The sequence below is a fragment of the Xenopus laevis genome, chromosome 5L (assembly GCF_017654675.1).
Source record: "Xenopus laevis strain J_2021 chromosome 5L, Xenopus_laevis_v10.1, whole genome shotgun sequence".
Classification (NCBI taxonomy): domain Eukaryota; kingdom Metazoa; phylum Chordata; class Amphibia; order Anura; family Pipidae; genus Xenopus; species Xenopus laevis.
In genome coordinates, this window is record NC_054379.1 from 128,565,511 (window position 1) to 128,577,698 (window position 12,188).

At 36.4% G+C, this 12,188-nt stretch overlaps 1 protein-coding gene across 3 annotated transcripts in view; it reads right to left on the minus strand.

Annotated features, from left to right (window-relative positions):
• slc9a9.L (solute carrier family 9, subfamily A (NHE9, cation proton antiporter 9), member 9 L homeolog) overlaps positions 1 to 12,188 on the minus strand; it is a 344,517-nt gene that overhangs the window by 223,074 nt on the left and 109,255 nt on the right. For all 3 annotated transcript variants that reach the window (XM_018263826.2, XM_018263827.2, XM_041563391.1), the window contains 2 exons: positions 4,241 to 4,379; positions 1,038 to 1,143 (listed from right to left, as the gene is read on the minus strand). In XM_018263826.2, the coding sequence (XP_018119315.1) occupies positions 1,038 to 1,143; positions 4,241 to 4,379 (245 nt within the window). The remainder of the gene's footprint in view (positions 1 to 1,037; positions 1,144 to 4,240; positions 4,380 to 12,188) is intronic.

Below are 12,188 nucleotides of genomic sequence, written 5' to 3' on the forward strand. Positions count from 1 at the left end.
TATTTATTTAATGTTTAAATCATTTTGTAACAGACTTAAAGGGGTTGTTCACCTTTAAGTTAACTTTTAGTAGGTTATAGAATGGGCAAATCTAAGTAACTTTTCAATTGGTCTTCATTACAGTGTTTTAATTATTTGCCTTCTTCTTCTGACTCTTTTCAGCTTTCAAACTGGGGTCACTGACCCCATCTAAAAACAATTGCTCTGTCAGGCTATAAATGTAAAGTTACTGCTACTATTTATTACTAATCTTTCTATGCAGACCCTCTCCCATTCATATTCCAGTCTCCTATTGAAATCAATGCATGGTTACTAGGGTAATTTGGATCATAACAATCAGATTGCTGAAATAGGAAACTGGAGAGCTGCTGAATAAAAAGTTAAATAACTCAAAAAACACAAATAATAATAAAAAATGAAAACCAGCTTCAAATTGTCTTATGATATCACTCTCTACATCAGACTAAAAGTTAATGCAAAGGTGAACAACCCCTTTAAGGTATGAAGATCCAAATTACAGAAAGATCCATTTTCCAGAAAATCCAATTCTGGATAACAGGCCCCAAAACAGTACTTAAAACATATTACAGACCATGCAGTCATTTCCCTGAATGATCATTTGGATGAAGAAAAGGTCATTTAGCCAGTGCTAAGCTATAGTGAAGAATTCTGTGAGTTTTGAAGAGTTAAATGAGCTGTGTATGAAGTAATGGATACTAGCAGTACAATAAAGCAAATATTTATTGCCTAGTTTACATCTTGTGTCTTGTCAATACCAGTCAAGCTGAAAACGCCTGCCCCAGTTGCTGAGATTATGGGACACAAGCATCACCGGTTTTTCCTCGGATAGAAATGAGTGGTGCATTCAGAAAGAAATTGCCTGATAAATTCATGGCTGGAATTTGGGGATTGGCAGATTTATGAAATAAGTCAATTTTACAGCGAGCAGCAATCTGACATCCCAAAAGGAACATATTAAGCCGATGCCCAGAAAATAAATTGTTTCTCTTTGAGTTCTATGCAATTTGCACACTTACCTGTGAGTCCTGCTGCTTCTGCGGATAAGAAGGCACTCCACGAGAGGAGGAAAAACAGCCCAGTTTCCAGCATGGGAAACTCACACAGCTTTGTAAATTTTGTCAAGTGACCAGCAGTCATTAAGGAAAAAGGCAGAGAAATTTTCTTTAATAGGTTCATAAGGGAAAAATATAAAAAGAGAACTGAAAAGAACAAGAGAGACTTCTAATTTGTATATAATAGCACATCAAACAAACATTCGAATATTGCCATTTATCTCACAATATTGTAATATGTTTTTCATTTTTAAAGGTTAAAATGCATTGTAGTACAGAACCAAATTTGATCACATGACTATATTACAGTGTCAGGTGAAGCCCATATAACTTTTGAGCTTTCAGAATTATCAGCCATTTTACAGAGACTTTTGATTCCCAAGTGCTTTAATTCACAAAGGCTCATACAGAATATCTGTGCTACAAAATAAGCTTGGCTGTCTGTACAAAGATACAGTACGGCTCATAAAGGGGCAATAAAGCCAACCTGGGTGTCTTAAATCTTGCAGGTATAGGAGACACTTACTGTATTTAAAAGATATATTTAGACAGCTTATCAGACAAAATGTTAAATACAGTAAATTTCATACAATGCTTTATAACAATGATGTGATTTAGGCACTTGAATGCTTGAAAGTGGTCTAATAACCCAAATGAAAACACTGGCAAGCGATTTGACCTAATGACAGAAACTGACCATAAATCTGCCTCGTAGTTTTGCAAACAGAATGATAGTTATTTCACTTTGCCTAGACTGAGGCCTCTTTGGCTTATATGGGAAATATATCTGTGTTCAACTGAATAATTGTGGCCAATTACTTACATTTATTGCCTCAGTGCATCTCGCACTGTGAGGCTTTCTTGCAATTCTAGTGAAGTCAGGGGACTCCTTGATCTCTTTATATATGGCTCCTAAATTAAGACTTTACACTAGAAAAGACATAAAAATGTTCTGCTTTGTATCTAGGCTAAAATGTATTCTAATAGTGCCATGGACAGGATGCTAAATATAAATACCTGTACTGTTTGCAGACACCTGTATCCCTAATTTAAAGCAAAACTATTGCGGAAATGAAAATGTAATATCAGCTTCAACATACTGAAATAACTTTCTAAATACAATCAATTAAAAATTCTGTACCATCTCAGAAATAATCAAGTTTATCTTCACTATTCCTCTCTTAACATCTGTTTCTCATGCTGGAGTTGGGTGTCAGATGAATGATCCAATATACAGTATCTTATAGGGGGGCTCCTTTTGCCTAGAAGATGTATCAGAGCTCACTCTATTAAAATCACCAGAAATCCTGTCTATCTACATGCAGAATTTATGCAAAAGGCACTTTTGTAAGATTGTGTTTTTACTGGAATCAGTTATTTAAGTGAGCTCTAATACATCTGCTAGGAAAGGGAGCCCCCTATAAGATATATTGGATCATTCATCTGACAGCCAACTGGAATCGTGAATATTAACTTATTATTTCAGAAACAATGTAGAATTTTTAATTAATTGCATTTAGAAAGTTTCTTAATTCAGTATGAGGAATCTTATATAAAATTTTCATATTCGCGATAGTTCCCCTTTAATTTCAGTAGAAATGTTTTAGGGATCTTACCGATGAATATTCCCTAGTGCGTGCATTTACTGCGGTGGCTCTTTCATGCGTACTAGCGCACGGGAACACACAGGTGTAACGCGAGAATTAATGCAGTCCTTTCTTTCCTATGGGTTTGTAGTCATTCCAAAGTGAAAAATGGGCTGCATTAACTCAAGCATTTCTGATGTATGAACCTTTAAAGGAGAATTCAACCCGTAATAAAAAAAAACTTCCCCCCCTACCCTGGTAGACCCCCTCCCTCCTCCCCCCAGCCTACCTGACCCCGGGCAAATGCCCCTAATGTTTTACTCACCCTTCCGTGCAGATTCTGGCCTCGGAGTTCACGGCAGCCATCTTCTTTCTTCTGTCTTTTTTGGAAGTTTCGGCGCATGCGCAGTCGGAGTAAATTTCCGGACCAGAACCACTGCGCATGCGGAGAAAGTCATGTAAATTTCCGAAAAATTTATGGAAATTTTATTGACTTTCGTATGTACAGTTGTTCGGGTCCGGACATTTACTCCAACTGCGCCGAAAATGCCGTCAAGACAGGAAGATTACCGGAGAAGAAGAAGATGTCTGCCGTGAACTCAGAGGCCAGTATTTGCACGGAGGGGTGAGTAAATAATTAGGGGCATTTGCCCGGGGGGCAGGTATGCTGGGGGAGGAGGGAGGGGGTCCACCCAGGGTACGGGGGAGGGTACCACACTGCTTAAAAGTTTACTGTTCCCAGTTCTGATTCTGAACTACAGGGATGGCAGCTGTCTTGTGTGACCAGGCTGCATGGTGGTGACTGCTGAGGAATATGAATAGTGGGCCAGGCTCACAGGTTGGCATCTACCACCAAAGTGCCTGTAACTGTACTGAACTTCCGTGTCCCCTCCCCAGCTGCATCAACCACACCAGCTAAAAGTCAAAGTCAAAAGAAGCAAGTACAGCTGAGAACCCCTGGTTTAGATCATATCCAAGTGCAGCTTACACTGAAAATTTCCAACAGCTTTTCATTATAAAACAGTGCACAGGTAAAATTAAGGATCCAATTTTCTACATTAGAGGGCAGATTTATCAAAATCTGCATTTGTGAAAAAAAAAAACCTATGACAAGGAAAAAAAATGCTGACAAACCTTTGCAACTTTCCTCCAATGGTAGCTTAAGAAAAAAATGTGACAAAAATATTCCCACTTGCGTTTTTTCACAGGGAAAAAAAGTTGCAAGCCAGTGAGAATCTCATTGTCCCATTCATTTTCAATAAGGCTGAAAATCTTGAATGTTTTAATAAACTGGGAATAAAGTTGTCAGAGAACATTCACATTGACTTCTATACAACCTCGCCAGCTTTTACTTGCCGAGTTTTTTCTGGTGACTTTTTGTGTTTTTATTCTTTAATAAATGGTGACTATTCAAGGTTACAAAGAATATTCTTGAGTATATTCATATTTGTCTTTTTTCACTGCTTTTTTTCTCGAATCGTGATAAATCGCCCCCCAAATATAAAGGATGCATTTTAATGTTGTTTTTCAATTAACATCAGTACTTGACAAATAAAGGACAAAAACGTTTTAAAAGGATATTAAGGCCGTGACAACAGAAAAGGCTGAACCCATTGCAAAAGAACCAGCAAAGATTCCAAGGAAATTGCCAACACATTGAAAGAAAGCAGCTGCATCAAATACATTCGGATTCTCCTTTGGGCTGTATATGGATATGGAACTGGAAGAAAAATGAAACAGAAAAAGTAAAATTAAATGAATGTGAAAATATTTGTAAAACAATGTTATTCAAGTTATTGGAAATATTTGTTGTAGCATTAATAAGGAGGTCAGGGCACTGCAATTGGAATACCTAGAGCTGAAGGGCAGTCATCCTATATCTTATGGAAAAGGAAGGCTGCACAGTGAAATGAAACAGAATTAACCAAGTCCTTAGGCATCTTGAAATTAATTTTTCACTATACATATCTGGATGCTGAAGATAGAGGTTAAAATATACTATGTATATGCAGTCCAATAAAACCATTCAATACATGCCTTCCTTTCAATATCTGGTTGCCAGCTTTAGTTTGAATTGTAAAATACCTAAGGGGTAAAAACTAATTTGTAGTGAACGTTGATATGAAGGGATAGTAACAGAGCTTGCCTTGGCAGAAGTATTCCATGTAAACCTTGTAAAAAAAAAAAAGTGCCCATTCTGTATTCAAAGTGGCACAATTTCATAGCTTTGTGTGGTGAATGCTTTAGCTAAAGGAAGCAGTATGACAGTTGCCTTTGTTTATATAAACACACAGAGAATTAATGTTCTGTCCTTCTTTTCTCCTATAATAATTACACCTCTAAAAATGCATTTATTTGTAAATGTTACGGAAATCTGTTTGTACTTTGCTATTCTCCTCCAGCCAAGAATCAATTTCCCACAATGCGATACACACTTCAGCCATTTTGCTTCTTTACTGGTCTATTAACTGTTTGGGAGCAACTGAGGCGACCAATTGCTGTAGTTTTGAAAGTGAAATGTTGTCCCTTTCTTGCTTGATAAAGGATATCCCATGCTCAACAGTTTGGGGTCTCTTTTGTTTTATTTTTACTTGCACAATGCGCCAAATGTTTTCAAAAGGCGACAGGTCTGGAGTGCAGGCAAAGCCAGTTTAGCACTCAAACTCTTTTACTACAGAGACATTCTGGTTTAATACTTGCAGAATGTGATTTGGCGCTGTCTTGCTGAAATAAGCAAGGCTTGTCCTGAAAAAGACATTAAGGCAGATTTACTAAAGGGCGAAATGGCTGTCGCTAGCAAATATTCCCCAAAAATCCCATCCACAGGGACATTGCCAATTTACTAACAGTTGTAGAGGACAATTCGCTAACAAAAGAGACCATCTCTAACGTAGTTTTGTGCCCTTTCCCAAGACGCATTTTCTCTCAGAACGTTCATTACTCGGCATATTTACTAAAGTGCGAATTTTACAGAGCATTACCTCTTTCGCCAGAATTTCCTTCACCAGCTTAGACCTGATGAACTAATAAGATGAAGCTACATCCTCCTCAATCTTATGTCATATCATATCCTTCAACATAAAAAACGCTGGCGTTTTTCATATTTTAAAGTGGGATTGTCTTTAAATGTTGTAACTATTAAAAAATGTTGTTCTAACATTTTTTTAAATCATTTGAGGGGCATCCCACATTTGTTTTAGGGTGGACTCATGTCTAGGCCTTTAGAGGAACATTTCTTTCTGCTTGCTTGGACTTTTGTAATAAAAAGTGGCCACTTCAAGCATTTGCACCAACATCAAGACATATATATTTATATATATATTTATATATATATATCTATATATATATATATATATATATATATATATATATATATATATATATATATATATATATATATATATATATATATATATATACTTCACCAAAATCCCAGCACTCACGATAAACGGTCGTCACGTTGCCTGGGTGCATGCCTCGCAAAAGCCGCATACAATCTTCACCAAAGAAGCCGCACTACTCAGGACTTATTGCAAAATGGTGCGTTTATTAGAAAATCTAACGTTTCGGCTGCAACACCAGCCTTTGTCAAAGTTACATGAATACAAACAAATTACCCTTAAATACCCAGGTTCTGGCGCGAAAACCCAAAAGCCCTCCCTCTAATGACGTATTCAAATACAGCCCCAGTGTCAAACAATAACCATAATCGTCAAAAGTTCACAGTGGGTCATAATAAAGTTTAAAATGTATTCTCTTAGTTGCAAGAATCAGCAAATGGCTACAATCGTATCAATTCGCAATTTAAGTAACAATCTAGCAATCTGATCCCCAACCGCTACTATTTAGCTGGTCCGCCCTGCTATTGGTAGCTCTTCAACCTATGGGAAAAGAATGATCTCCTCGGTTAGTCAAGTGCCAAGCGTGGGCTTACTCGCACTGACGAATTAAAACGTCACCAGCGTTTGGCTGCAGAGGCGCAACTTTGCATTTTAGTGAATTAGCGTAGTGATAATGAATTTGCACCTGGTGAAGTGTGGCGAAGCATTCACAGGCAAAGATGTACCCTTTAGTGAATTTGCCCCTTTGTTTGGACAGAAGCATATGTTGTTCCAAAACCTGTATATATATATATTTATATTGTTCATTAGTGCTTATAGCATGGGCAGCTTGCACATGTGCCTTGAAAACAAGCTTTATAGCCCTTCTCCTCTTTAGCCTTAAGGACACAGCATCCATGCTTTCCAAAAATAATTTTTACATTTGCATTAGACCACAGGACACAATCCCACTTAGCCCAGCATATCTTAAATGAGAACTAACCCCTAAAAATGAATATGGCCAAAAATGCGATATTTTACATATTGAACTCATTGCACCTGCCTAAAGTTTCAGCTTTTCAATAGCAACAATGATCCAGGACTTCAAACTTGTCAGAAGGTGTCAACATCTGGGAAAGTGTCTGTGACACTCACATACTCAGTGGGCTCTGAGCAGCTGTTGAGAAGCTAAGCTTAGGGGTTGTTACAAAATATCAAGCAGAACATTAAGTTGGCCTGTTATTTTAGCTGATGCTACAGGGCTGATTATTAAATTCTAATGCAAATTGTGCTGGTTTCTGAGCTGACATGTAGTGATTAGCTGTATTAATTACTAATCAGCCTTATATTGTGACATTTCTATTCTAAGTGTACTGTATATTTTGAGATGGTCCCTAATCTCAGTAAATGACAGCAGAACAGAGCATGTGCAGCGAGTTGGCAGAATAAAATATTGAGAGCTACAGAAGCATCAATGGAGACACAGATCTTTTCTGCTAAAGGGCTGTGGGTGCCTTAGACTGATACAGAAGCTCAAAACATTATGTACAATGTTTCTTGCCTACATCTTTAGTTAAGCTTAGTTCTCCTTTAAATTCACTTGGGCCGATAAAAGGCCCATGGATCGTGTTTATATAAGATTACTTCTTTTCATGGTAGAGTTTTAATTTATTTATAGATTAAGTGATCAACTGTGTTCACAGTCAATGGTTTTGGGAAGTATTCCTAAAGGCGTGCAGTGATTTCCACTACAGAATTAGTTTTTTTAATGCAGTACTGCATGAGGGCATTCAATATAGACATTTGGCCCTGTGCCTTGTCTACAAATATTTCTCCAGATTTGCTGAATCTTTTAATGTTAATATGTGATGTAGATAATGTAATCTCCCAGGTTGTTTGCAATGTTATGACGAGGAATGTTATTCTTTCGTTGTTGCAACATTTGCCCATGCAGGGTTTTACAGGGTGGTGTACCCCTACACAACCTTACTTCTGAGAGACCCAGCCTCTCTAAGGGTGCTCTTTTAAGTATCGCAAAGCTTTTCCATTCATTTGCTACCCCTGTCCCAACTTTATTGAAAGTTGTTGCCAGCATCAAAACCAAAATGAGCATATATTTTTTCAGAAAACAATAAAATTCAACATTCGATATGTTGTCTTTGTACTATTTGCAATTAAATATAGGGTTCAAATGATTTTCAAGTTCCACCTTTTTTAAAACCAGTTGTTCATGCAGTCAAGACCAGCAGTGTAGACAATGCAAAAGGAATCCAAATACTACTCCCAATAGCAATTATATTGCTTAGAAACAAGTGTATTTGCTATGCAAAATTATATTATATTTGGCTTTCCATCTTCTTTTCAACCCCTTTACACTTAGCTACATACAGTATAAAGAGACATTAGCTTGTGAACTGATATATCTAAAAGCCACATTACTTAAAGATTATTTACTATACCTAGATCCAGTGTAACTTTAAATAGGTTAAATGAATAGTGCTTGAAAGATGGAGAGCGTGTGAACACAAAGCATGGCCTGCCTCCAGATGGGAAATACATATTTCCTCAGGTGATATAGTATTATATTGTTACTGGGTGTAAATTAGCCCATGCTGTTTAACATTCATAGCAATGTATTAGTTAAGTGGTTGATTACTGCCAACCCCCCATTCTGCTTTTGATTTATGTCCACAGTCCATGATATAGGTTTGCTGCTATTTCCAAATTACCTGTTGGATATTTAGATTTGCATTTATTTTCCAGATTGTTACCAGTGCCAGTCCATGTGTGCCAGGATGTGTAGCATACTGATTGTAATGCTGCCAAGTCTTTTATATTTGTGATGTTGCCAATAAGAGCGATAGCAGTGTCCCCAGTGATAACCAGTCACTCAGTTAGTTTGACAGCTCAAGTCAAGTACTCTTTTAGTTGTGTGCAACTCTTCCAGATATGTAGGTTTTCTACTGTTGTTGACAAAGATGTGCCTTATTCTAGCAGTGACTGGTACCATCTGTACAGTAGCTTTATTGTTCTGTCCTTTACACGTTTTTTCTTTTCCCTTAGACAGATGACATACTGAAATCTGATTAAGTACAGTATGAAGGGTTCATAGCAGTTGGTTATATTTTGGTAGGCCGCGCCAAGTGGTTGTCTTTGCCTTCCCATTCTAGGTTTATTTATATATAAAGCATTTGTAGTTTGGAAATTAAGTAATTAGATATAAATATAACGTTTCTTGTACCATTTTAGCCAGTTGAAATAGTAATAGGGTAGAACTTTTGATATGAAGCATAACAATAGTGGTGTAAAGGTGATACCTTTATTGGCTAACTAAGATGATAATCATCATTTATTTATGTAGCGCTTTCAAGATATGCAGAGCTTTATAATCACTGCTATCATTTTAAAATAAATGCTTATAGCAATGACAGCTGATTGTTTTGTCTTTCTGTCTGTGGTTTGGCAACAGTATCACTGTGGCACAGGAGTCTTTCGCCCATGCTTTTGATAGATGAGGAGACGTTACTTTCAAAAATAAAAGTAGGCATGTCTGACATAACATCTCTGTAAATCAGAGGTTCATTATCCCTGGGATAGGATCCAAAAATCAGTCATCATACAGTTTAAGGTGTAGCTAATTCATTTTAATATAGGATTTAATATGGCTTTTCTTCTGCGTTATTGATTTTAAAACATATGTAAAAAATGGTATGAACCCCTCAAGATGATTATAAAACAAGCAAAACTGCAAAACAGTAATATATTACTAAGACCCATGTGTGGTTTACCACAATCAGCCAAATAAATAACATGCAACTAAACTGGTTCATGGACGATTTAAACTATGAGGGTAGACTCTCAAGTTTGGGGAATGCCCGCATGGTTGTGTTGGTCAATTCTATTAATGTATTTAACTGTGGCTTGGATGATTTCTTGAACAAGCATAATATCCAAGGGTATTGAGATACTAAAATCTAGCTATACTAAATTAGTATAGCGTATACAGATAGGTCTGGGGCATATAGATGCACTGGGGTTTGTGGAGGGGTTGAATTTGATGGACTTTTTTCAATCATACTTCACGAAAGACCTGACTCTCAGGCCTTGGATAGGGCCGAAATGTCAGATTGAAGTTCTGTTAATAAATTATTATTTTATTTGTCCTGAGAGCGCGGATCCTTCCTTTGTGAAGTATGATGTAAATATTGATGTTTCTGCACCTAGGCATGCAAATCGAGTGCTGGTAGCCCTGGATATATATATATATATATATATATATATATATATATATATATATATATATATATATATATATATATATATATATATATATATATATATATATAAAAATATTTTGTCATGGGTTTGTTGTTGCTATGGTCATTCTTTAATCTAATGCAATGTGTATTTGACCAGTAGCTGATTTTCTTCTTCATAGGTTTTGCAATTAGCCCCTAGACAACAACATGTCAGATTACTTTCATATGTACAAATTAAAGAATACACAACACGTTTTTCTCAAATATTCAATATAAGGATTCAAAAGGAATAGCATTAGCTGTGTCAGCATTATATTGCCCTCACAATGATGAAGACAATTAGGCCAAAGTAGTGTCCTGTTATAGAGCTTTTGTTATGTAAGTGAACTATGAATCAATGGAATACTATGGGTACTATAAAATGTACAATAAATGCCCAATGTTCATTGTCCCAGCATCATCAGCCAGCCGATAACTGAAGCCCTTTTGGAAAAGCTGCAGATTGATGACCTTAAATTAAACCAAGAATCTGCTTTTTACATTTACTCAATCACAAACAACTTTTTGAAAACAACCTTAGTCTACAATTATTCTACAGCAAAAAGCATGTTTTTTTTGTAATGCATTTTGAATCATACCTTGAATTCTGTTAAATGTAAAAAAAAAGCTCAAAAGCTTCTCAGATACATGAGCAAACAGATATATCTGATCTATTTGAAAAAGCAGCATTCATGATATCTGTGGATCAGGTGAGTATCATCCATTTGTTTACTAGAAATGGCATTGAAATGTTAACTTCCAAGCAAATCCTCTTCTGCAGGTGCATAAAGTGAAGCAAAACAGACAGCTTTGCATTATTTATTATCCACATGTCTTGTTTGCTGTTCTGAAAATATAAAGGACCTCAGGCAATCGGACAAATAATAACACAACATATTGCATGCATTTCATAAATAGAATTGTCCTTGTTACATGTAAAGCTGTTCCATTTTTCTTGGACAACTGTTTTACTAGAGGATATATCTAATGCCAGAACAGCAGCATCCATAATCCCTCAATATATAAAGCAACGATGTGCATCTGAAAGGAAAGTGTGCTGCATGTGTACTCTCTCTGAATGTGGGTCGTCGCATTACTGCAGTTACCCAATAAAGATTGTAAACCTTTTCTGAAGTATTCCTATCCAACACATTAACCAATGAATGTTGGTTTTACAAGGGGAAAAACACAAGTTATTCATTTTCTATTCATTCAGAGTGTTTGCCCCACAGGACAAATTTTATTCAAAATGGATTATTTTTTATTTATGAAACGTCTACATTTTTCTGCAGTGCTTTACACGAAGGGATACAGAGTACAAAGCATTATGACATTAAAAAAGAAAAGTCAGAAGCATATTGCTAGAGGGCCTTGCATACAATCTGGATGTAGCACACTTAATTAATTGCTGGGGTTGAGCAAAGATGGAATCAAAGTTATTGAAACATCTGCGAATTAAAAGCTCCAAGGAGGGAAGCACAGTCAATATCATTATAATGAGTTTCCTTCCTGAAAGAGTTTATAACCTACATACGTAACGTGAGACAGAACGAAGAAAGGGTGGATACAGTGTCAATGTGTGATCTGTCCTCTTTACATTTACAGTAAACTCATGTGTTGTATATTCATTGCAATACCAATTGACCAATACCAAACCCCTTTCTGCCACTTTTTCTGGCAAAGTGTAGCACTGACAAAATAACAGAAATTACCTTAACTCACTACAATTATTTACTTAAAGGGATTCTGTCATGGGAAAACATGTTTTTTTCAAAAGGCATCAGTTAATAGTGTTGCTCCAGCAGACTTCTACACATAAATCTATTTTTCAAAAGAGCAAAGTGATTTTTTTTAAATTTAATTTTGAAATCTGACATGGGGATAGACATATTGTCAGTTTCCCAGGAGCCC